General features: G+C 43.3%; 1 protein-coding gene across 1 annotated transcript in view; it reads right to left on the reverse strand.

Annotated features, from left to right (window-relative positions):
* LOC110506082 (SH3 and multiple ankyrin repeat domains protein 2-like) overlaps positions 1 to 27,939 on the reverse strand; it is a 182,180-nt gene that overhangs the window by 39,766 nt on the left and 114,475 nt on the right. The window contains exons 15-16 of the mRNA XM_090223390.1: positions 23,916 to 23,998; positions 18,181 to 18,305 (exon numbers count right to left, since the gene is read on the reverse strand). Of these exons, the coding sequence (XP_090079516.1) occupies positions 18,181 to 18,305; positions 23,916 to 23,998 (208 nt within the window). The remainder of the gene's footprint in view (positions 1 to 18,180; positions 18,306 to 23,915; positions 23,999 to 27,939) is intronic.

Consider the following 27,939-nt stretch of genomic DNA (forward strand, 5'->3'; position numbering starts at 1 on the left):
CTCGCTACATATTCGTCGCCAGACCCACTGGCTCCAGGTCATCTATAAGTCTTTGCTAGGTAAAGCTCCGCCTTATCTCAGCTTACTGGTCACCATAACAACACCCACCCGTAGCACGCGCTCCATCGCTGAAGTTGGAGGCTTATATCTCCCTCACTAACTTTAAGCATCTGATATCTGAGCAGCTTACCGATCGCTGCAGCAGTACACAGCCCATCTGTAAATAGCCCATCCAATCTTCCCACCTCATCCCCATATTGTTTTATGGATGTTTTTGCTCTTTTGCACACCAGTATTTCTACTTGCACATCATCATCTGCACATCTATCACTCCAGTGTGAATTTGCTAAATTGTAATTACTTCGCTACTATGGCATATTTATTGCCTTACCTCCTCACGCCACACTGTATATATACTCTTTTTTTTCTATTGTGTTATTGACTGTACGTTTGTTTATTCCATGTGTAACTCTGTGTTGTTGTTTGTGTCGCGCTGCTTTGCTATATCTTGGCCAGGTCGTAGTTGTAAATGAGAACTTGTTCTCAACTGGCCTACCTGGTTACATAATGGTGAAATTAAAAAAATATGACAAAAATTATAATCTCAAAATGGTAGGTACCCTGTATCAGTCCACAGAATTCAAGCAGTCTTATCAGTCTAATCTGGCCTATTTGGAGTACACAGCGAGATCATGCATAATTTACAATAGAAAAAAGACCAAGACGAATGGGTGCCCATGCTGCACCTTGTAAAGAAAATCTGAATGAAACCGACTCAGATGGTGGGGAAGAAATGAATCATGACATCTCTGATGATTATTTTTCTGATTCTGAGCCTCAGCCTAAACATACACTTCTGAGGATTAAGCACAAAAAAGCCATAACGGTGCGTACTGAGCCAGTGCCCGCACCACCACCAAATGAAAGAGGAGAGAGGAAGGGACGGCACCGTTTGGATGGAACAAGCTGGTGACAATGCTACAGGCCAATTATCAGCACAACATGTCATCACTGAGAGAGTAGACCCTACATCTCAAGAAAAAAAACTACATCAGCATTTATGTTACATTAATTAGAATTTTTGCAATTCTTCTCATTTTTGGACATTCACAAACACAACCAAATTATTATTTTTGGGATAGCATATATGACATTTATTAATTACACTGTTAGATCTTCCAGTCAGAATGACTGCTCATTAGCTTGAAGGGGGGTCCCTTGAAGCACAGTCGTTCAAGTGTTAAAGAAAACTGAACCAGAACAGTTTATCTTGGCCCATAGACTACTTTCAGAGTGAGGAACCATCTAACATTAAGTTGTAAAATCCTGAACTTTGCCTTTAAGTGATCATTATGAGGAAGTTGGTTGTCCTGCAGCGAAGAAAGGTCATGCCCGTTCAAAGATGAACCAAACACAAAGTCTATTCACACTAGTGTTATCTCCCTTATTACAGGACCACAGGCATGAGAGCGTACAGAAAAGCATACACACTACTGAACTGTCTTTGGATAACAAGTGTGGGAGCAGTGTGTGTTTGTGTGTGTATGTGGTGTGTGTGAGTGAGTGAGTGAGTGAGTGAGTGAGTGAGTGAGTGAGTGAGTGAGTGAGTGAGAGACAGTGAGATCGGGGAGACAGAGAGAGACAGTGAGATCCAGAGATTTCATTAAAGGTATTATTTTAAAGAGAGAGAGCGAGTGTGTGAAAATATGAGTGTGTTGTGTAAGAGGGGCTTTTATGTTGAATGCAGGCAGGTTACTTGTTAAACCCATAATGGAGGGGCTGTACATTTGTGGAAGATTAGAAGCACAGCCTCTTATCTTATGGTGTGTGTTTGTGTGTATTCCCTTGATGAAAGCGGGAACAGGGAGACTTCAAAGTAGCCTCATTAAACGCTACCTGCTTTCCAGAGTGTGTGAGTGCATCATTGTGTGTTTGACTGTGTGTGTTTGTGTGCCTAAGGGAGAGAAATGATGTGTGTGTAAATGTTTAGTGAGTATGCATCGTGGTGTATTTGTTTGTGTATTTATGGTGAATCTTTCTGTGTCTGAATGAGTGTGCTTGTAGTGATGACGCACAACTCCAGCTAGAAGAATCTGGATTCTGATGAATCATGCTGCTGAGCACGGAACTATCAAAGGATGAGTACACACACACACACACACACACACACACACACACACACACACACACACACACACACACACACACACACACACACACACACACACACACACACACACACACACACACACACACACACTGGATGATTTCGAATATTCTTGAGAAAGGAACATCATGATAAGGGTGATGAGGGTGAATCATTGTAGTTGCATTTACACTATACATCAGTATGCCATTAATATAATGGATTTGAATCAATGCTTTATAACTCAGATGTATATTTATTCATTAAAATGCATCATATCAGGTACCAAAGCAAAGGCCATAGCTTCTGTAATGATATTAAGTTAATGAACTATCAGCCAACAATTTAATGATCTATAATAAAAGCACAGGTGGCTGCTGAGGGGAGAATGGCCCATAATAATGGCCAGAATGGAGCAAATGGAATGGCATCAAACACCTGGAAACCATTTGATGTATTTGGTACTCATTCCGCTCCAGCATTAACACAAGCCCGTTCTCCCCAATTAAAGTGCCCACAACCTCCTCTGAATAAAAGGTGTAGTGATACACAACAAACAAGGTTTGGAATGATGTGAAATAACATCGGTCTACTCCGACCTTTATTTCCTTCCTCTGAGCCCAGGGTTTCAGACCTGACCGATAAGGTTCGATTCCCGCGCTCTCTGCCGATGACCGAGTGTCTCTCTGACGCACATGCTCAGAAGGCTTCTCCCTCCGCGTGCATCATTATCATCGGCATTATGCATGCGGGCACTATGCGCCGTCCGTTGCCAGATGACCGTTGCCCTGCGTAACCTTTCTAAGTGGGAGTGCGGTGTTGCTGTATGGAAAAAAGGCAAGTACCATTTATTATTAAAGGGGTTGGGTTGACATTCTGTGTTTTTCATCTATGGTGTTTTCACAAATGTAACCCATTTAATCTCTCGCAATATGACAGCCATCCTAACGGTTTATTATTACTCCAGGTTTTGACAGTGTGTGTTTCTGTGCCTTTTTGAAGAAGATGAAAGGAGTTCCCACAACAGCAATGTGTTCCTGCGGGATCTTGATTGTGTCTGTGTGACTAAATTATTTATGTGATACGATCGTATCCACTCCCGATGCTATTTTAAGACTGTGTGCGTGTACTGTGTGTGAGTGTGTGCGCACGTGCATGCATGCATGCATGCAAGCGTGTGTGTGTGTGACTCTCAGCTGTCTGATATTCCCCGAGAGCTACAGTATTGATCTGTGTAATGGAAGGGTAGTGTAACTCACCACATTAAAACCACATCCCGCAACAACTAACAGTTACCCTGTGAGAGGTTAGTGGGCCAGAAGACTCTAGACCAGGAATGAGTTTCACAGAGATCAATACATTAGCCGGCTAACACTAATTTGAATATTAGTGAGGGTGTAACAAGTCTGGAATACCTGTACCATGCCCATTATAAGTTAATAGCCATGTAGGGAGGGGATGAAACACATCCAAACACAACGCTTTTCATGTCTGGCAATAAACAGCACAACATTTTTGTCAACATTAACGCAACTATGCCATTCCCACAACCCAGGTTCAAATACTTTAGCTGAACCTCAGCTTGTGTCTATCAATGTTGTTGTCAAACAACCAAGATGTGACCCAATGCTAAGAGCTAAATACTAGATTCACCTGATTATTTTCTTAATCTCTTGTGTGTGTGTTTGTGTTTGTGTGTGTGTGTGTGTGTGTGTGTGTGTGTGTGTGTGTGTGTGTGTGTGTGTGTGTGTGTGTGTGTGTGTGTGTGTGTGTGTGTGTGTGCGTGCGTGCGTGAGTTAGCCAGCTGTGGGACAACTTTTGTAGTCTCAATCTCCTCAGTAGTAGAGCTGCCTAAAGGCATGGAATGGCTCGCCGCTGCTCCAGGTGCACCCTGGGAAATTAAGAGAACCTGTGTTCATTTTACACCCCTGTGCTTCAGCAGGGAAGCTACAAGCCCGCCTGATTGGCCCTCTAAATGGCGAGCGCAAACACACATCCTGTGTCTCTTCGGACCATCTGTCTTGAGCTGGGACAGGCAGGAATTTTAAATGCTTTCTCCTGTTGATACTGTTTAAGTCATATTGTTTCTGGTTTTTTTTATACAGCATCTCCTACAGAATTTGAGCTTTAACAGAGCTCTTGTCTAAAGAGTCCAATATGACCTAATGTAGCAAATACATTTCCTGGAGTGTGCGTGTCATTTAAGTCCTCAACCCTTCCCACTAGGTTGGTAAAAAAAAAATATACATTGTGTTGCAACTAAAACCCCATTTACACGGGACTTGTATTACTATAGAACGTCAGTTATGTAATTATTGCGCAAGTGTGTTTGTTTTTCCAGTGGACAATTCAGTTGGGATTAGTTTTACCAAACTGCCCCCTGTAATTCTTGTTTTTATCTTATTCAAAATTGTGACTCATTTTAGGAAACTAGGCGTATGTCGCACATCACTACTTCACAGGAGAGCGATGTGAACGTAATAAAATAATGTAAATATATTTTTATTTATTTTTTGGCAGAAATGCCATATGGAACATGTGAACTTTCATGAGCCTTAATAACAAACTTGTATGCAATCTGTAAATATGAACAAAATTGTTAAATTACATGCCTAGTTGGTTTAGCCACGGAAAAAGTCAGGAACCTTCCTGCTAGCCATTATTGGCTGAGATAATGGATGGGCTGGACATGCCAAGAGATGAGTTTGAATTGGTCTGCCATGTAGCAAGCTTCTGTCAATAATAGGCTACTCAGTATTTGTAGGTAATCCTTTCTAATGCAGATTCTTTTGAAAGATAGCTCTCCACTTTCTGAAGGACAGAGTTTCGAAATCAGTGGAATGCTCGGTGAAAGCAGAGTATGATAGCTTGGGAAATTGAGACAATTTAGGCGTTTGATTCCAAATGCTAGCTACATGTCTAAACAAAAGACTCCACTATGCAAGTAACCATTTCACAGTACCGTTTACACCTCCTGTATCCTGTGCATGTGACAAATAAACGTTTGATTTTATTTGATATGGTGTGTGTTTACCAGAGACAGTAATGTGAAGAACAACATGATCTGCACCAAAGTCTGGGTGTAGACAAAGAGGAGCTCTCTTGGCAGTATACCAAAAAAGGGACATTTTCTCAAAAGTGGGGTTACCAGTTGATCAATTTCCAAAGCAGAATTACTTTCCTATTGTTCCTCAGCTGTAGTGTATGATATACCATTTTCTAGCTCTGAGTCTCTACTTTTGTCCATTGTAAAAAACACAATTTCAAATGTAGCTACATAAGACTGAATCGAGCTGGTCGGTCATAATTGACCATTATAACGGAAGTATGGAGGTTGTTCTAGGCGTGGAGATTTTTCAACTTGTCTAGGGATAACTTAATATTGTCTTTCAGTTTGGAGAAAGTGTAAATAATATCAATAATAACTATGAACTGCATGCAGACATTTAATTAATTGACATGTGTCAGTTTATAAATACATTGGCTCATTAACATTGGATTCATCTTTTAAAAGAGAAATAGGCACTGGAAAAGTTAATATATGACAAAGTGTCATATTGCCCCATGAATGAGGCAATGGGCAGAGATTTAAGCATCAATTTGTTCCTATGTTATTATCCAAACTAGGTTAAACTCTGTATATGCAAACCCCCATTGAATTGACAAAAAAATGAATGTTAATACCAAAAATAAATTGACTTAACCACTTCAGCATGCTTTTGTGGCACGGCCCAGAAGGTAAAGGGTTCGTTGACCACAACAGACGAGCTCACTCTCCCTGCCTGTGTCATTACACTACAATCAGAGCTGGCTGCAGACAATGATCAGCTAGGGGGAAATCAGATTCTCAAAATTTTTATGCTATATTTCTAATTATATAAAATATATGCAATGAATTTTCCACCAACATGTTCCTGTGCCAATGCTCCACACAATCAATAAGCAAAGCATAACTGCATACTGATTAGCGACTTCAGGCACTTCAACATCATGATTTGCATTTTCAACATCACAATCAAAGAGTATGAAATTCTTGACAAACAGAAAATACATCCCTCCTTACCTTGTACTCATTATCGAAGACTTGGCTTGACATTCTCTGAATGTCATTCATCTTTTTGGTGTTTTGTAACAGATGCCTCTTTCCATTCATCAAATGCACAGTTTGGATGCTGGAATTAGTGGAGTGGACGATCGTGCGCAGGTCGCCTACAGAAGACTTTGAAGTAGCCTAATCAGATTAAAACATTGTTGACGGGTTGTGTTTATGCCACACATAAAACTAAAAAGGGAATAAATACTTTTGCGAAACAACTCGAGGCGAAAGAATGGCCAAACCTCCTCAACTCGTCATCTCGAGTTCTATGGTAAGAAACACAATGGTTCCCGGGGCAAAAAACCATGTGATATCCTGGAGCATGAGTACAGGACATTAAAAGGCTTATTCCGACCGCTCTACGACAGCGTCAACTCCCGGCAGCTGTCGTAGAATGGTCGGAAGCAGCCTGTGGTGTCAGACGACATTAGGAGGGCTAGCTCGGAACTTCTGAAAATGAATTTTTAAGAGCTGATTCTAGCACTGAAAGATTCCAAAAAAGCGGGCAATTATTTTAGGTCTGCTACCATCGTTAGGCCGCGAGTGTGAATGATTCAGGCTACTGGCATTACACGCATGGCTAAAATATTGCAGTAGCTCTGTTTGAATCACTTTTACAGATAACTTTGGCACTTTCTGGAAACAGAATATGCTCTACAGGAATGACGGAGTCCAGCTGAATCCTCTTGACTCCTGGACTTATCAATGACCCCAAGCACAACTCAGTTAATCCCTACCATTGTGTTGCTGAGGTGTCATAATGCTGCAGCAAATGTACATTATCCCTGGGGCGTTGGCAGACACAACGTAAGCTAATGTATGTCCCGCTAACTGCCCTGAATGCCTCTGTTGATTCTACAGCTATTGTATGCATTAATCATGTGCCTATGAACCAGAGTTATACTGTTGGCACTGAGGCGGTGTGCCCTAGTAGAAAGTCCAATGGTTGCAGCTCAGCCTGCACTATCAGCTCAAACAAAAATAACATGAAAATATCTACTTCTGCTAAGCTTCCCAGTAAAGCAATAAAAACAATCAAGCATTCCAGAAAAAAGCTAAAAACAGCCCACATTAGCATATGTATCCTAAGAAACAAGATTCAAGAAATGTACAGTGCCTTGCGAAAGTATTCGGCCCCCTTGAACTTTGCGACCTTTTGCCACATTTCAGGCTTCAAACATAAAGATATAAAACTGTATTTTTTTATGAAGATTCAACAACAAGTGGGACACAATCATGAAGTGGAACGACATTTATTGGATATTTCAAACTTTTTTAGCAATTCAAAAACTGAAAAATTGGGCGTGCAAAATTATTCAGCCCCTTTACTTTAAGTGCAGCAAACTCTCTCCAGAAGTTCAGTGAGGATCTCTGAATGATCCAATGTTGACCTAAATGACTAATGATGATAAATACAATCCACCTGTGTGTAATCAAGTCTCCGTATAAATGCACCTGCACTGTGATAGTCTCAGAGGTCCGTTAAAAGCGCAGAGAGCATCATGAAGAACAAGGAACACACCAGGCAGGTCCGAGATACTGTTGTGAAGAAGTTTAAAGCCGGATTTGGATACAAAAAGATTTCCCAAGCCTTAAACATCCCAAGGAGCACTGTGCAAGCGATAATATTGAAATGGAAGGAGTATCAGACCATTGCAAATCTACCAAGACCTGGCCGTCCCTCTAAACTTTCAGCTCATACAAGGAGAAGACTGATCAGAGATGCAGCCAAGAGGCCCATGATCACTCTGGATGAACTGCAGAGATCTACAGCTGAGGTGGGAGACTCTGTCCATAGGACAACAATCAGTCGTATATTGCACAAATCTGGCCTTTATGGAAGAGTGGCAAGAAGAAAGCCATTTCTTAAAGATATCCATAAAAAGTGTTGTTTAAAGTTTGCCACAAGCCACCTGGGAGACACACCAAACATGTGGAAGAAGGTGCTCTGGTCAGATGAAACCAAAATTGAACTTTTTGGCAACAATGCAAAACGTTATGTTTGGCGTAAAAGCAACACAGCCCATCACCCTGAAAACACCATCCCCACTGTCAATCATGGTGGTGGCAGCATCATGGTTTGGGCCTGCTTTTCTTCAGCAGGGACAGGGAAGATGGTTAAAATTGATGGGAAGATGGATGGAGCCAAATACAGGACTATTCTGGAAGAAAACCTGATGGAGTCTGCAAAAGACCTGAGACTGGGACGGAGATTTGTCTTCCAACAAGACAATGATCCAAAACATAAAGCAAAATCTACAATGGAATGGTTCAAAAATAAACATATCCAGGAGTTAAAATGGCCAAGTCAAAGTCCAGACCTGAATCCAATCGAGAATCTGTGGAAAGAACTGAAAACTGCTGTTCACAAATGCTCTCCATCCAACCTCACTAAGCTCGAGCTGTTTTGCAAGGAGGAATGGGAAAAAATGTCGGTCTCTCGATGTGCAAAACTGATAGAGACATACCCCAAGCGACTTACAGCTGTAATCGCAGCAAAAGGTGGCGCTACAAAGTATTAACTTAAGGGGGCTGAATAATTTTGCACGCCCAATTTTTCAGTTTTTGATTTGTTAAAAAAGTTTGAAATATCCAATAAATGTCGTTCCACTTCATGATTGTGTCCCACTTGTTGTTGATTCTTCACAAAAAAATACAGTTTTATATCTTTATGTTTGAAGCCTGAAATGTGGCAAAAGGTCGCAAAGTTCAAGGGGGCCGAATACTTTCGCAAGGCACTGTATATATGAATCATGAAACTTTTTCTTGAATGGGCAGCTTGATGAAAGCCAGTCAATATTTAAATCACCAAGAAATCATACCTCTCTCTTGATATCACATACATTATCAAGCACTTCACACATGTTATCCAGATACTGACTGTTAGCACTTGGTGTTCTAAAGCAGCTTCCCACCAGAATGGGCTTTAAGTAAGGCAGATGAACCTGTAGCCATATTACTTCAACAGTACTGATCACGAGTTCCTCTCTAAGTTTACAGGAATGTGGTTCTAAATATAAATGGCATTTCTGTATTTTCTGTAGATCTTATAACCATGTATCGCTCCCACTGTCTCATCAAAGGTATTATCTAAGTGAGTTTCAGAGATGTCAGAATATGAATGTCATCTGTAAATAGCAAATTATTGATTTCATGAACCTTGTTTTGTAAGCTAAATATGTTAATGTGGGCTATTTTTATTTTTACCCCTTTTTCTCCCCAATTTCATGGTGTCCAATTGTTATAGTAGCTACTATCTTGTCTCATCGCTACAACTCCCGTACAGGCTTGGGAGAGACAAAGGTTGAAAGTCATGCGTCCTCCGATACACAACCCAACCTAGCCGCACTGCTTCTTAACACAGCGCGCATCCAACCCGGAAGCCAGCCACACCAATGTGTTGGAGGAAACACTGTGCACCTGGCAACCTTGGTTAGCGCACACTGCGCCCAGCCCACCACAGGAGTCGCTGGTGCGCGATGAGACAAGGACATCCCTACCGACCAAGCCCTCCCTAACCCAGACGACGCTAGGCCAATTGTGCGTCGCCCCATGGACCTCCCGGTCGCAGACGGTTACGACAGAGCCTGGGCGCGAACCCAGAGTCTCTGATGGCACAGCTGGCGCTGCAGTACAGCGCCCTTAACCACTGCGCCACCCGGGAGGCAATGTGGGCTATTTTTAGCACTTTTCTGTAATGCTTGACTGTTTTCATTGCTTTACTGAGAAGCTGAGCAGAAGTACACATGCTTGTATTATTTATGTTAGTGCAGGGAGAGCTGCACACACTTCCTACTAGGGCACACCACCTCAGTGCTAACAGTATAACTTTGGTTCATAGGCACATGATTACTGCATAGAGTTAGGGGAACATAAATTAGGTGATCCCATCCTCCAAATGATTTGGGTGGATCCCATCCTCCTTATAAATTGAGCTTTGTTTCCAGAAGGTATCAAAATTGTCAATAAATGTCACAACCACAGAGCTGCAATAGTCTCATAGCCATGGAGGGCTAATAGTCTTCTTAAACATTCAAGGCAATAATTTAGGGAGGGCACATGGCCATATATTATGGGGCGTTTGGTGGTGTCAAGCAGAGACCCAATCAGTTCTTTAAAATCCATCTTCAGCTGTTCTGAGCTGCCCTTCATAATGTAATTGAATTCCACATGAACTATGCTAGACTAAATTTCCTGAAGCTCGTTTAAAATGTTCGGGAGCAGCTTATTGATGTCCTGTATTTGTGGTCTTGGATAAGCACAACGTTTTTGCTCCAGGGACTGAGACATTTCTCACCACTGATCTGCTCAATACAATGGAGAAATCCGCCCATTCCTACATCACACACAATTCGTTAAACCTTTCACAGTCCCGCGAAAAGCAGCATAGCACATGCCCGCTGCTCCCGGCGATAGGTTCCACAGCAGGCAGTGGTCCGTCAGATCCAGAGAGAGGGAAAGGAGCCGAACTCGGCGACGAAGCCGCTGCTGGAGTCAGCACAGCCGCCAAAGACACAGGCAATCCCAGCGATGAAGACGCAGAAAGATCAGGTAGCAGTGTGGTGAAGCTATCCCCTATGTCAAGCTGCTCCGAACCTCTCGCAGACACTTCAGTCCCCTTAGAAGAATGTCGCTGCCTTCGGTTTCCACGACTTGTGACATGGGACCAGCACTGATTGGAACAATCCTCTTGCTGTTCTTTGTCGGAAAAGCAGATGGAGACGACTACCTCGGCAGGCAAGTTCCAGGTAGCACAGGCCATTCGGATAGGGACAGATGACAAGGCGGGGAAACATCCATCAGGCCCGAACGGCGTCCAGCCACAGGAGTTGAGACGGAGAAAGTTCCAATTTGCATTTTCCCCAAAAGTTTGTAAAGCATTGAAATTTGCTTGCTAAGGATAGCTACCTCATTCCTGTAATCCTCTGCAAACAAACAATTGCTGCATTGGAACTACGGATTGTCAATATTGTCCTGGATAAGAGAGTAATAAACACAGCTTCTACAGTGCTGGAAACGTTTGTTAGCTATTCCAGGTGAAGTGGGCTCCATTGCAATCTAGCTAGCTGCAATCTAGCTAACAGTGACTAAACTGCTTGGAGTAACCCTGGACCTGGATTGTAAATTGTCATTGATGATACAACAATAGCTAGGATGGGGAAAAGTCTGTCCATAATAAAGAGCTGCTCTGCCTTCTTAACAACACCATCAACATCAACAAGGCAGGTCCTACAGGCCCTAGTTTTGTCGCACCGGGATTACTGTTCAGTCGTGTGGTCAGATGCCACAAAGAGGAACCTTGGAATATTACAATTGGCTCAGAACAGGGCAGCACGGTTGGCCCTTAAATGTACACAGAGAGTTAAGATTAATAATATGCATGTCAAACTCTCATGGCTCAAAATGGAGGAGTGATCGACTTCATCACTACTTGTTTTTGTAAGAAGTGTTGACATGCTGAATGCACGGAGCTGTCTGTTTAAACTAGCAGCACACAGCTCGGACACCCACGCATACGCCACAAGATACGCCACCAGAGGTCTCTTCAGAATCCCCATGACTACATGGAACTCTATTCCACATCAGGTAACTGATGGAAGCAGTAGAATCAGATCAACAGAAAAAATTATAATTCACCTTATGGATCAGCGGTGACTGTGAAGAGACACACACACAGGTACAGACACACGCATACGCACACATGTGCCAGCACACGCACTCTACACACATGTACATGTTCTATTGAAGATGTGTAGTGGTGTAATAATGTTATATGATGTAGTGTTTTATCTTTTTTTTATATGTGATGTAAGTGCCTTAATGTGTTTGGACCCCAGGAAGAGTAGCTGCTGCCTAATAAATACAAATACAAAATCATATTCACAAAGTTGGTGTGAAGGTGTCTGTTATAAAAAAGGATGTCCTGCGTTTTTGACAAAAAAAAATCAGCTGTACTAATTGTTCAGGTTCTGGTCTTGTCCCATCTTGATTACTGTCTGTAATATGGTCAATTGAAGCAAAGAAAGACCTAGCAAAGCTGCAGCTGGCTCAGAACAGAGCACACCTGCACATACAGAACCAACATCAACAACATGCATGCCCGTCTTGAGGGTCGATGAGAGACTAACTGCTTCTCTTCTAGTTTGTATGAGAAATATTACTGTGAGGAAAATTCCAGATTGTTTGCATAATAAATAACATACAGCTCAGACATCCATACATACCCCACAAGACATGCCACCAGGGGTCTCTTCACAGTCCCCAAGTCCAAAACAAATGTATATATACAGAGCCATGATCGAATGGAACTCCCATTTCTAATTATTCACGCAAAAAGCTAAATTCCCTAATTCATTTTTTTATAAAACAACGTCTCATTGCACAATAGGGACTGTGAAATGACACACACAAACACTCTTAACGCACACAAACTAGACACACATTACTCTCTAGTTGCATTGTCTGTATAATCGTTGCATTTGAAATTTGTGTGACTGTCCTAGTCCACCAGAGTTTTGTTACTTGTCGCCTTTTATATTTTTGTGTGGACCCCAGGAAGAACAGCTGCTGCTTTCGGCAGAAGCTAATGGGAATCTGAATAAACAAATAAACTCTCCCACCATGTGAAAATTACTGACATGGCAGATTGAGAAGGGACTAAAATTACGGTTGCTGTGTTTTGTGCTTGTGCATGTAATACATTATTACCTGACCTCCCGCAGTAAAACTAATCCCGACCGAATAGGGCTATAGTGCCTTCGTCTAGCATTGTAAATCTCAAACATAGTCTGCTGAACACGGCATATCCATCGCTCTAAGTGGATGTAGGTTACAAGTTAACAGGTTCCAGCACTGGCTATTCTAGACCCTCTAGCTATCATCACAATACTGCTTGTCAGAGAGAAAATTGGCCACTCACTCAGGCATAATTGGGTCAAGGGCAATGGTTGTGATCTCATCAATATCACTGAGCACAGACCTGGGGTCTGTTGGGAAAGCATGGTTGACTGCTATATTAGCAGGGAACTGAGCTAGCTGGCAAACGTAGCACGTTCACAGTGCAAGAACGTCACGCAGTAAAGTGTTTATTAGCAATGCGCTAAAAAGACGTAGACTAGCTTTACTGGTTTGTTGTAACTAAGTTGGGAAAGAGATAGTGTCATCAGTCCACTGGTAGAATTATGGTATGGTAAGAGACGTTGTACTTGTGTCAGCTGTGTTTGTGTGGCACTAGAGGAGGTCCGAGTTGACAGTAAGATGCTCAGAATATGCAGCAGTGGGGAAGAGATCTGACTGACGCACGCACGCACACACACGCACACACACACACACACACACGCACACACGCACACATGCACACACGCACGCACACACACACACACACCTGGGGGTTGAGGGTAGCAGCTGCCCTTGCATACATACAGTGGTCACACACAGCACTCTCCTGACCCGGGAGAGAGGAGCGTTATATTACAGTCTTCCTCCCCATCTCTCTATCTCTATTCAAAAACACACAGGCAGAGAGATACAGTTAGAACATCTGTGTACTGTACTGTACCATATTCAGTGTCCTGGACTGCTATGGGAGAATTAGAGTGGAAGAGAGAGAGAATGAGAGAGAGAACGAGAGAGAGAGAGAGAGAGAGAGAGAGAGAACGAGAGAGAGAGAGAGAACGAGAGAGAGAACGAGAGAGAGAGAGAGAGAGAGAGAGAGAGAGAGAGCGAGAGAGAGAGAGAAAGAGAGAGAGAGAGAGAGAGAGAGAGAGAGAGAGAAAGAGAGAGAGAGAGAGAGCGAGAGAGAGAGAGAAAGAGAGAGGGGGGAGCTGCTACATTTGAGAAATGACAATGTAGTGTAGCAATCTGCTAACAATCTTTATCTGGGCTAACCACCACCATCTTACTTAGCCCTGTCAGCACCACTGCTGTGGCAGCCACTTTCAGTACAGTATACCCAAAATGCTTGGCTTGTATGGAGCGATTTCAGTGCCAACATAAATTGTATTTTAATTCCATAATTTAGAATTTGTATTACATCTAACCCTAACCACACTGCTAACCTATTGCCTAACCCTAACCTTAAATTAAAACCAAAAAGCAATGTTGACTTTGTGGCTGTGGTAACTAGTGGACACTGCTGCGCCTGTTGTTCACACATGTATATATCTATCCTCTCATTGGCTAGAATGGTCCCCCCTGATCTTGCCTCCGCTCGACTGCCTTTCAGTTTTTTGGCTATAAGTTATTATGACCCCACTCCTAAAAGCGAAGACTCAGGACATCGACGTCCTTTCTATTCCCCTCTATTATGATCACAGACCACATAGGACACGTGGGAAGGGAGTATGATACAAAAATAAAACGCAATTTGGCCCCGATAAGAATATACAAATCAATAGCCCTGTCATAGCCTTTCCGCTCCCTATTTAATCTTGCTTTTGTGACCTCCTGGGTTTGAACTAGGTCTCCTGTATGTCCGAGGACTGTGTTAGCCAACTTAGCTGAAGCCTATATGGAGGTTAATGTAAGGGAAGACACACTGCTTGCTTAACGAGCACCGCTTCCCCCTGATTCAGTTCATAGTTGATCATAGTCTGCTGCTGGAAAAACACATGTGTAATGGCTTTACTCCCCCTGCTATATTGTGGATAAAGAGTTACCTGTCTAACAGAAAACAGAGGGTGTTCTTTCATGGAAGCCTCTCTTACAATTGGCTCAGAACAGGGCAACACGGCTGGCCCTTAAATGTGCACGGAGGAGTAACATTAATGATATGCACGTCAATCTCTCACGGCTCAAAGTGGAGGAGAGATTTGTTTTTGTAAGAAGTGTTGACAAACTGACTGCACCGAGCTGTCTGTCGGACACTCATACATATCCCCACAAAACATGCCACTAGAGGTCTCTTAACAATTCCCAAGTCCAGAACACACTTTCGGAGGCGCACAGTACAACATAGAGCCATGACAACATGGAACTCTATTCCACATCAGGTAACTGATGCGAGCAGTAGAATCAGATTTTAAAAAACAGATAAAAGTACACCTTATGAAGAGACACACACACAGACACACACACGCACACAAACTCTAGCACACGTACTCTACACACACGTACATTGTAATATTGTTGTATGGTGGTGTTATACATTTTGTATTGTATATATGTAGTGGTGTAATAATGTTATATGATGTTCTGTTCTATCTTTTGTTTTATGTGTGATGTAAGTGCTAATGGGGATCCCTAATAAATAGAAATACAAAAACCGAGGCTCAATCTCATGACCTCTGCCTCACAAACACACATGGTCACCTTTCTAAAGCATTCCAACCCACCATGCTATTGAAAAATACCTTCTTCATATTGTGCGGGGGGGGCGGCTCTTTAGGCTGAGTGAGTTTCAAAGTTCCACACCTGCTAGACTAATACAAATATTCAATGTCCAGCAAGTGTCACGGATCCCTCCGGAACTTTCATTACGCACACTTGGCCCCTATTCCCAGTGATTAGTAATTGCATAAGGGTGCCCTTGGTTTACCAGTGTCCTGTTGATTATTGTTACAATGTCCGTTGGTGCGTGTGTGTACCTGTGCTGTGTGTCTTGGCTTTTCGTGCCATTGTGGATTGCGTAGATGATTACGGGTCTCGTCCCGTGTGTTAATCATTGTGCGCTAGTGTTATTTATTCGAGGTACTCCTCGCTCTTTTGTTTGTGTTTCAACCCTGTGTTTTGTATGGTGTTTGTTTGGTCTTCGTCCCCGTGACTTTACACGGCACGCCGTAATTTGGGTGTAATAAAAAACCCTATTACACATTCCTGCGCCTGTCTCCCGACCCTTTATACCAACGTGACAGCAAGGTTACTCAATAAAAGAGTGTGGTTTGGTGATCTATGCTTATGTCATGAGAACCTTGCCTGAGAGTGGAAGACGTGTTAGTTTGACATCGTTTGAGTTAGAAATGTGTTACTGTTAGTTTCAAGTCTCCGGCAAGGGTACATTGGCTTCAGAAACCACCAGGAGTTTCTGTTTATAACAGACAGCATTTGATTCTTCTATCTGTTCTCCACTACCGTTCCTGGCTGGCAAAGTAGCAGGATGTTGTCTCTGGTTTTGAATCTGAATTTGGAGAACTGCATTTAAAAACTGAATCTGAATACATCTGAGAAGTTGAATATTTGAAACTTTGATAAACATTAAATTATATTTTGTAAACTTGATTCAGTCACTGAATACAATATCTACCATATCGAAAATGAATATATAAATATTGAATTTGAATATTTAATAATAAAAAAATGAATCCAATATTCATTCAAATTAGCTTCACAGCCATTTAAGATGCCCATCAGCCATCAGCCCATCAGCTAAGGGCACAGTAATGCAGCGCAGCCCACTCCATATAGAATCTCGATTTTGGGAGAGATTTGCCAAAAACTGCAGTGTCTGAGGAACAAGAGGCATAAACAGTGTCTTACATCAAGTAAGACCAAGGATGCTGTACCCATTGGGCACAGATGTCAGTAGAACGTCTAGTTTGATTGTTGTCAACTAAAGTGAATTCAACGTCTAAAAATAATAATAATAAAACATCACCATGTCATTGGATTTAGGTTAAAAGTTGGGTGAAAAAAATACAACACTTATTTAACTAGGCAAGTCAGTTAAGAACAAATTCTTATTTTCAATGACAGACTATGAACAGTGGGTTAACTGCCTATTCAGGGGCAGAAAGACAAATTTGTACCTTGTCAGCTCAGAGATTTGAACTTGCAACCTTTCGGTTACAAGTCCAATGCTCGAACCACTAGGCTACCCTGCCGCCCTCACATTGATGACTTTTTGCAAATCCCATCAGTTTTCCACGTTGTCGCAACATTATCACATTGATTGTTGGGGTTGAAATTATGTGGAAATAACACTGATTCAACCAGTTTTTGCCCAGTGGGTAAACTGTGTTTAAGATGCTGTAATAGAGAGATGGGGGGAAAGATTGGGGCAGTGTGTGTAACAGCTCGTGAGGGAGAGAGAGGAGATAGAGATGGAGGCAGAGAGAGAGAGAGAGATTATCTATTTAGCAAGAGCCAAGACAAACCCCAACCACAGCACTTGCACTGATTACAATTGCACTGTTTGCACTCGTTACACACACATCTATGTTCATAACAATTCTAAAACAGCACCATCATAACCAATATCCCCAAAAAACAGAACACACAAACAGACCACAAAAAGTAACCACAAAAAACAGTACTTCAGGTCTCAGGAAGGCCATGTTATTGTATGATGCTAGCCTAAGCTGGCTATCACTACCTGGATGTAGCTTTTTCCCACCACATCCTTGGCTGTGACCCACCTAAAGCCTTTCACCACAAATAAACAAACCGATGCAACTGGACACAATCAGATGTTCATCTGCCACCAGACAGGGGACTACCCTTGACTTAGTGGTGGATCCTGACCCAGAGTTTGGGAATCACTGGTCTGATCCAAAAGCCCTCCGAAACTCAAAGCATTGGGCAGAAACAGGACAAGTGGTAACTAACTACCTGGTATCAAAAGCTGCAAAGTCGGGCTATGTGGTAAGAATCCCAAAGACACATTTAATTGTAACATTATTATTACATAATGATCATACTAGCGTGTGCTTTTTAAATACACGTAAATAGCAGTCTGTAAATTAAAGAGGGACCTAAGATCAAGATGAACCAAAAACTCAAGCGCCAACAGATATCATCACCAGTCAGCTCTCACTCATCCCAAAATGGATCTCTACAACCAATCTCATTGCTTCTAGCAGCAGGAAGAAAGAACTCTGTTAGGGACAGGAAGTGAATAGTAGTATGATACACAGAATCACACACAATCGCACAATAACACACACACAGACACACAATGCACTCACTCTCACATAAAACTGCATACATGCACACACACACTTACCTCAATGAGGAAGTCCCCGGTCCTAAGCCCCGCCTGCCAGGCCACTCCTCCCTCATCCACCGACTCCAGGTATTGGAGGGCTGGGAAGGCAGGGGTGGGAGTAAACTCCTCGATGGGCGTGTCCGCTATGGGAGAGAAAGAGAGAAGGTAAGTGGGCTAGCACCTTATCCTGAACACCACTCCCCTCCTCAACCCGGTGTCTATGGAGATCTAGCCCCATTACAGATCTATACACACACACACACACACACACACACACACACACAGCTTTATTTTAAACAGAGTTTAGCATTGACTTTGTGGTCAGCAGACAAACAAACAACCGACAGACGAGCAGGGATAATCCATTAATCACCAATAAAACCACAAAGGTCATTGCCAATTCAATAAGGTGGAAGGCTGCAGACACGGTGCTGTCATCAACACAGCCAGATTAGTTTACTGCTGTCCTAATGTCTGTGTGTGTGTGACACAAGGTTTGCTCTGGTGGTAGGGGCAGTAAGATCTCTTTCTCCCATCTCCTATACTGCTGTCTAATTCGTCTTCCCCATCTCCCTCTCTTCACCCGTATCCCCTGTCACCCTCTCTCTCTTTCCCCTCTCCCACCTCTTCTCTTCTCCTCTCTTCCACCGGCCAGTGATATTCACATTGTGTCCTCGTGGCAGCCAGAAACCAATGGTGACAAGTGACACTTCTAATACATCATCCTTTTACTGTATGAGAGATGCTAGGCACTGTGTGTGTGCGCGTGTGTGTGCGCGCACATGCGTGTGCATGTATGCGCCTGCATGTATGCACAAGCATTCATTTGTGATTTTATGTGAGAGTCGGTGCATTGTTTCTGTGTGTGTGTTTTCGTGCGATTTTGTGTGTTTCCGTTGTGTGTGTTTGTGAGCATTAGAGAGTGTGTGTGAAGTACACAGTGCCAGAGGATAAAGAGGGCTGGCTCAGTTCCCTTGGGTGATGGCAGTGTCAGAACAACTCTAGTACATTCGGCTTGTTGTTTTTTAGGCTAAATTGTTCTCCTCCTCTCTCTGTCACTTTCTTCTTCTATCCCTGTCTGCCCCCCCCCCCCCCCCCCCCCCCTAAAAAACAAGGATGTCCAGACAGTAGAAAATGTACCTCAAAAGTGCAGACCAATAAGAAAATGCCTCCTCACAGCGTTTGACAGTGTGGATTAGGACATGGCTGTAATCATCATAGAAACCAAAACAGCCGCTCAGTGGGCTATTTTTAGATAGCATCAAATGGGTGGTGTAATATCAAATGATGTGTGGACAATCGCACTAATGTCCTGACAACATGTCCTACACGCAGGTTGATATTGATGTGTGAGTGTGTGTGCATTTGCGCGTGTGTGCACTAGAGTAGCGGTCTTCACAGATCCACCTGTACCCAAATACCCGATATCCAGATTTCTAAATAATGTCAAGGGTCTGGGTAGGATCTGATTTGATTGTTATGGGTATCGGGTATGTGTCATTTTGACTGACTTGTCCAGACGGATCCATATAGATCCGAACGTGACTGCTGCAGTAGAGAGAGAGAGAACATTTTTATAATTTATCCTTCTGCTCTTTGCTTTTCACGAGAGTGGCGTGTGTAGCAATTGTTTGACAATCATAAGTCTTCAAAGTGGCAATAAGAGGCCTCTGTAAATTGGTATAGAATCAGCTTGATCCCCTCTGTCGAAGACGCCTGTACCGTCCTTTTTTCCCCCAGTGATATTGTTAACAAACACGCCCGCATAAAGAAAATTTGAATTTATAACAGGTTCAGCCCCTGGTTCGACCGTGATCTTGCAGAGTTACTCCACCTCAAGAATTGCATTTGACGAAAGGCTTGGCACACGCATACTCATACTCGCATACTGGCTCTCGTTCAGAGAAATGAGAAATAAGTGCACTCAGGCTATCCGGAAGGCCAAAGTTAGTTACTTTAAGGAGCAGTTCTCTCTCTGTGGGTCTAACCCCAAGAAGTTCTGGAAAACGATTAAAGACCTGGAGAATAAACCCTCCTCCTCACCGTTGCCCATGTCCCTTCAAGTTGATGTGGTTGTTACTAACAAGAAGCACATGGCTGAGCTTTTTTTTATTTTTTTACCCCCTTTTTTCTCCCCAATTTCGTGGTATCCAATTGTTAGTAGTTACTGTCTTGTCTCATTGCAACAAATCCCGTACGGACTCGGGAGAGGCGAAGGTCGAGAGCCATGCGTCCTCTGAAACACAACCCAACCAAGCCGCACTGCTTCTTAACACAGTGCGCATCCAACCCGGAAGACAGCCGCACCAATGTGTCGGAGGAAACACTGTACACCTAGTCAGCGTGCACCTTGCCTGACCCGCCACAGGAATCGCTAGTGCGCGATGAGACAGGGATATCCCTGCCGGGCAAACCCTCCCTAACCCGGACGACACTGGGCCAATTATGCGCCGCCCCATGGGCCTTCCAGTCGCGGCAGTCTTTTTAATCACCACTTCATTAAGTCAGGATTCCTATTTGAGTAAGCCATGACTCCTTGCCTGTCCAACATTTCCTCATCTCCCAACCCTTCAAATGCGACAAGCCCCGATGCTCTTCCCTCTTTTTCCCCTACCCGCTACATAGTTTCTCCCTGCAGGCGGTCACTAAGTCCGAGGTGCTGAAGGAGCTCCTTAAACTTGACCACAAAAAAACACCTGGGTCAGACGGTTAAGACCCAGTCCTCTTTAAGGTTGCTGCCCCTATAATCGCCAAGCCTATCTCTGACCTTTTTAACCTGTCTCTCCTCTCTGGGGAGGTTCCCATTGCTTGGAAGGCAGCTACGGTTTGTCCTTTATTTATTTATTATTTATTTAATAATAATAATGTATTTATTTAAAGGGGGAGATCCAGCTGATCCTAACTGTTGTATTTGCCCGGTTTATCAAAAGTGTTGGAAAAACTTGTCTTGATGTCTATAGTATTCTCTCTAGTATGCAATCTGGTTTTCGCTCAGGTTATGGATGTATCACTGCAACCTTAAAATGTCCTCAATGACGTCACCATTGCCCTTAAATCTAAACAATGTTGTGCTGCTATTTTTATTGACTTGGCCAAAGCTTTTGATACGGTAGACCATTCCATTCTTGTGGGCCGGCTACAGAGTATTGGTGTCTCTGAGGAGCTTCGGCCTGGTTTGCTTACTACCTCTCTCAAGGAGTGCAGTGTATAAAGTCAGAACATCTGCTGTCTCAGCCACTGCCTGTCACCAAGGTTGTACACCAAGGTTTGATCCTAGGCCCCACACTCTTATCAATTTACATCAACATCATAGCTCAGGCAGTAGGAAGCTCTCTCATCCATTTATATGCAGATGATACAGTCTTACACTTATCTGGCCCCTCCCCGGATTTTGTGTTAAACGCTCTACAACAAAGCTTTCTTGGTGTCCAACAAGCTTTCTCTGCCCTTAAACTTGTTCTAAACACCTCCAAAACAAAGGTCATGTGGTTTGGTAAGATGAATGCCCCTCTCCCCACAGGTGTGATTACTACCTCTGAGGGTTTAGAGCTTTAGATAGTCACCTCATACAAGTACTTGGGAGTATTGCTAGATGGTACACTGTCCTTCTTTCAGCACATATCAAAGTTTCAGGCTAAATTCAAATCTAGACTTGGTTTCCTATATTGTAATCGCTACTTTTTCACCCCAGCTGCCAAACTAACCCTGATTCAGATGACTATCCTACCCATGCTAGATTACGGAGACTTCATTTATAAATCGGCAGGTAAGGGTGTTCTCAAGCGGCTAGATGTTCTTTACCATTTGGCCATTAGATTGGCCACCAATGCTCCTTATAGGACACATCACTGCACTCTATACTCCTCTGTCAACTGGTCATCTCTGTATACCCGTCGTAAAACACAGTGGTTGATGCTTATTTATAAAACCCTATTAGGCCTCACACCCCCCTATCTGAGATATCTACTGCAGCCATCATCCTCCACATACAACACCCTTTCTGCCAGTCACATTTTGTTAAAGGTCCCCAAAGCACACACACCCCTGGGTCACTCGTCTTTTCAGTTCGCTGCAGCTAGCGACTGGAACGACCTGCAACAAACACTCAAACTGGACAGTTTCATCTCAATCTCTTAATTCAAAGACTCAATGATGGGCACTTTTACTGACAGTTGTGGCTGCGTTGTATGATGTATTGTTGTCTCTACCTTCTTGCCTTTACTGCTGTTGTCTGTGCCCAATAATGTTTGTACCCTGTTTTGTCCTGCTACCATGTTGTGCTGCTACCATGTTGTGTTGCTACCATGCTGTGTTGTCATGTGTTGCTATCTTGCTATGTTGTTGTCTTAGGTATCTCTTTATGTAGTGTTGTGTTGTTTCTCTTGTCATGATGTGTGTTTTGTCCTATATTTTTTATTATATTTATTTTTAAATTAAATAAAAAGGCCTCCGTCCCTGCAGGAGGCCTTTTGCCTTTTGGTAGGCCGTCATTGTAAAGAAGAATTTGTTCTTAACTGACTTGCCTAGTTAAATAAAGGTTCAATGAAAAATAAATAAAAAATAGACTACAGTCATAGAGCCTCCGTATGGGGCAAAAGTTAGGAGATATTAATCAATGGAAGATGCAATTAAAGTGATGGAATTAAAAGTTAAAGGAGAAGAATAGGCTACAATTACCAAGAGCCAACAGGTAGGCTGCTACTTTATATTCTGAATGGAGTTGTTGTTGTTTGTAACTGTGTAAGATGAGAAAGCGCTTACTTCCTCAATTAGCCAGCGCTAGCTAGCTAGCAAGCTTAACTAGATTCAGTCAAGACAGGTACTCAGAATCATAATGGATGATAAATAACTTAGCTATGGCAGCTATTAGTTTAATATAGCGCATCGGCTTGCTTGGTTGCTGTCTCTCCCTCCCTCCTCCCTTGTCACTCACTCACACTCAAAGTAGCCTACACACACAGCACGGCCCCTGCTATAGCCTCACGTCTCTCTACCCCCTCTTCCTTACACTTTATCAACTCTAGAATATAAAGAAGTTTAAAAATGTACTCTTCTACCGCTTCTCTCACTCGGATCGGGTCTGGATCCGACCAGGTCTATGTGGAACAGATCTAGTTGTCCTCGGGTCCGTTCGGAAAGGGTCTCTCTCTATATTTAAAAAATGAATTGATACAAATCATGTCCAGATGGGAAAGCCCCAGGTCCATTTCGGAACAGGTCCAACTATTTGGACCCATGAGGGCCTCTGTTCTAGAGAGGTGGACAGAGGTGCAGTTAGTCTTTGTTTGTGTGTGTGTAAGTGTGATTATGTTTTGAGTGTTAAGTGTTTGCAACATTCTATCCCTCTGTGTGTGTGTGTGTGTGTGTGTGTGTGTGTGTGTGTGTGTGTGTGTGTGTGTGTGTGTGTGTGTGTGTGTGTGTGTGTGTGTGTGTGTTTTTCTGCTTCAGTTATGATGGTGTCTGGCTGGCTAGACATTGACGCTCACACAGACAGACAGACAGACAGACTCATATATACTCATAATGCATTTACATTATACAGTAAGCTACAGGCGACTGACATACAGAGTGGAGGGGTTCCTGTGGTTACTTCAGGTGGGAAATACAATGTTAATCTCTTTAAAGTTGTATCATATAGAGACATATAAGATACATAGGCTGTTATTATCGTGTTTAATGTGCAGTGCCTACATATACCGTAACCATGAGAAAGGGATATGGAGAATGGGGGAGAGACCAGGGTAGCATCTTACCTTTGGCCCCTCGCAGCACGAAGCCGAAGCCTTCATTCTCCTTCTTGGTCAAGACCACCGTCTTCTCCTCGACCACGCAGTCGCTGTGGAGAAAATGCCGCGCAAAGCGCCCGTTATTACAGCCCATCATCCGCATCACGGCCACAGCCGCCCGCCCTGAGTGCAGGTTCATCGCCGTAAGCTACTCTGGGCAGCCCCCGAAGGAGGGGCTCCTTGCTTCGGCCCCTTTTAGCTCAAATGAAGTGCATGACAACGCTGGCAGTGGCAGTCCGGCGCCCGCATCTCCAGAAAAGCCGCCGCTCCTCTCCTCTGCGGCCGAAAACCACTCCGGGGAGCGACAAGCGGAGGCCGGAGATGGCGAAGTCGAAGCGTGACGTCGGATAGAAGCAGCATTACCGACTAAATAAATGATGATGAAAGCGTGGCTTGGCGCGGAGGAGGGGGGGATAAAAGGAACGGATGGTGGCAGGCAGTTAGGAGTCCTGGGCGAGGAGTGCGCGCAACGAATGAGATAAGAGAAAGAGAGAAGGGAGAGCGTGACCAGCATGGCAGTGCGCGGGCACGAAAACAGGAGGCCATGCATGAGTGATTGACCCTTTCACTCGAGTCGAGAGGTGGGTGTCCTCCCACTCAATGGCGTGGGGTGGCGGTGGGTGACACAGAGAGGGACGCAGCCCGCATGCGCTTGCATTACATTTTTCATTAATGTAATGCAAGGCGACAGATGCGCCCAAACAACGTGACGAGAGAAACGGAGAGGGAAGGAAAGATTTTCAGGTAATTATGTTGCTTTCAGTTTCATTGCAGTGTTAAAAAAAATAATGGATGGGGCTTTGATACAGTTTTTATAGAAATTGATTTTTTTTGTTGAATCCTCTTTCCCCAGCCTGACTCCAAATGCGATTGGGCACAAAGGTGATAACTCAAACCTGTATGCTCATACTCCAAAAACAGAAGGCCACCACGTCAGTCACAGCCACATTCAATCAAGCTATTCAATTCTCAGACACCTTTTCACCTCTAACATCCAGAAAGAAAAAAAACATCTACAAGCAGCAATGATGTGGTCCAAGCAATACAGCCCCATCAACACCACAGTAGGCCTACCAGGCTACCAGTAATACTGCTATATACCCTTTACCTGCCACATCTGCAGCTTGAACCTTTCAGTCGATATACCTAAGGCACACAGACAGTGTGACTAGCGTGGCATGCTCATTTGCTAAAGTTTACCTGCCACGGAGAGCTGGGATTAGTGGGGAATGAAAGGCACCTATTGAACTTTGACTTGGCAGTAAACACTTCTCACAACCTCCCTCATGTTATCATTCTTTCACACCAAGGCCACCTAATGTGTGTGTGTGTGTGTGTGTGTACTCTACCATAGCAAATGGGGGGGGGGGGGGACAGTCAAATCCACCCAGACAGTGGATGAGATATGAGACACAATAAACAGGGATGTGAGGGATGAGAGGAGAGATAGAGAGCTGCAACTGCCTTCCTAGCAACAGAGCAGAAAATGCAGAGTTGCCTTAGCAACACAATATGTTTTTTTTTTAAAGGACAACATCCTGGTTATATTATTATTGTTATTATTGTTATAATAACACCACGCTTTTATTTAAAAACGTTTATTCAAAACACCCAGTCACTTTAGCTTGTCAGGATAATCAGCAAAAACAACAAGACAATAAGATCACACATTGAAACAGCACACGAGGCTATCGCCCATGACCTGTCAAGACATGGAGTCAGGTGGTCAATGACATTTAAATCGCACCGTTATCACCTGAAGCATCGCCGCTTTGTTGATTTAACCACGTCCCATGGTTTGACAGGGGAGAGTTTGCATGTTATCGATAGAGTCATCTTTATCCATCCACCAGAGTGACAATAACAGATACAAGAGTCAAAACGTGGACAATGTGGGGCCAGAGGATAAACACACAATAGACTTCTGTGGGATATCAACGCATGGTAGTCTTGGTGATGTGACCACTGCACTAATTCAAATGTCGAACCACATGACCGGTATTGATTTGTAGGCTACGTGTGCCTTTTTTAAATAGATTTTTTTAATTGATTGTGGTTCTGTCTTTGAGCTGTTCTTGTTTATTAATATGATGTATTATGTCATGTTTCATGTTTTGTGTGGACCCCAGGAAGAGTATCTCCTGCTTTTGCAACAGCTAATGGGGATCCTAATAAAATAAATGCCAAAATACCTGAATTGCCCTTTCCTGTTACAGGCAGAGACATTTATGTATAGGCTAGATATGTGTACATATGGATATACACTGAGTGTACCCTGCTCATTCCATGACATAGACTGACCAGGTGAATCCAGGTGAAAGCTATGATCCCTTATTGATGATACTTGTTCAATCCACTTTAATCAGTGTAGATGACTCAATATAAGGAAGGTGTTCCTAATGTTTGGTATACTCAGTGTCTACAGCTATTTTTGGTTCCTTTTGTTTTTCCTCTTTCCTGTCCCTGATGTTGACATTGTCAACAAATCTCACAAAGATTCCTTCCTCTGCCGGTCGACATTTGGCGCCTTTTTCTCCCCCTGTGCCCGTCGGCCAGGAAATTTCTTGGCTCATGTAAAATTAAATCTCCTTCTGTCTGTTAAAAATCTATTATGAATCTTTAAAGAGCAAAAAGGGCCTTGGTGTCTCTGCCTAAAGAAAATAGAATTAGAAGCATTTAAAAAAAAGTCCTACTTCAACTTGGGATACAGATAATAGTAGCTTAGTTGTCAGGTTTGGATGTAATGACATGTTATTATAGGCTATTCAATGATGGCCACTTGCCACATTCAGTTGTTCCCCTTGACCTACTGTATGTATATTTACAGTGCATTCGGAAATTATTCAGACCCCTTGACTTTTTCCAAATTTTGTTACGTTACAGCCTTATTCTAAAATATTGAATACTGAAAGGTTGCAAGTTCAAACCCCCGAGCTGACAAGGTACAAATCTGTCGTTCGGCCCCTGAACAGGCAGTTAACCCACTGTTCCTAGGCCGTCATTGAAAATAAGAATTTGTTCTTAACTGACTTGCCTAGTTAAGTAAAGGTAAAATAAAAATAAAATAAAAAACAAGCTTGGCACACCTGTATTGGGAGTTTCTCCCATTCTTCTCTGCAGATCCTCTTACGCTCTGTCAGGTTGGATGGGGAGCGTCGCTGCACATCTATTTTCAAGTCTCTCCAGAGATGTTCGATTGGGTCACTCAAGGGCATTCAGAAACTTGTCCCGAAGCCACTACTGCGTTGTCTTGTCTGTGTGCTTAGAGTCATTGTCCTGTTGTCCCCAGTATGAGGTCCTGAGTGCTCTGGAGCAGGTTTTTTTCATCAAGGATCTCTCTGTACTTTGCTCCGTTCATCTTTGCCTCAATCCTGACTAGTCTCCCAGTCCCTGCCGCTGAAAAACATCCCCACAGCATGATGCTGAAACCACCATGCTTCACCGTAGGGAATGTGCCAGGTTTCCTCCAGGCATGATGCTTGGCATTCAGGCCAAAGAGTTCAATCTTGGTTTCAACAGACCAGAGAATCTTTTTTCTCATGGTCTGAGAGACCTTTAGGTGCCTTTTGGCAAGCTCCAAGCGGGCTGTCATGTGCCTTTTACTGAGGAGTGGCTTGCATCTGGCCACATTACCACAAAGTCCTGATTGGTGGATTGATGGAGAGATAGTTGTCTTTTTGCAAGGTTCTCCCATCTCCTTGGAAGAACTCTGGAGCTCTGCCAGTGTGAACATCGGGTTCTTGGTCATCTCCCTGAACGGAGAAGGCCCTTCTCCCCTGATTGCTCAGTTTGGCCAGCTCTAGGAAGAGTCTTGGTGGATCCAAACTTCTTCCATTTTAGAATGATGGAGGCCACTGTGTTCTTAGGGATCTTCAATGCTTCAAAATGTTTTGGTACCCTTCTCCAGATCTGTGCCTCAACACAATCCTGTCTCTGGGCTCTACGGACAATTCCTTCGACCTCATGGCTTGGTTATTGCTCTGACATGCAC

The sequence above is a fragment of the Oncorhynchus mykiss genome, chromosome 26 (genome assembly GCF_057628025.1).
Source record: "Oncorhynchus mykiss isolate SJ-2025 chromosome 26, ASM5762802v1, whole genome shotgun sequence".
Taxonomy (NCBI): Eukaryota; Metazoa; Chordata; class Actinopteri; order Salmoniformes; family Salmonidae; genus Oncorhynchus; species Oncorhynchus mykiss.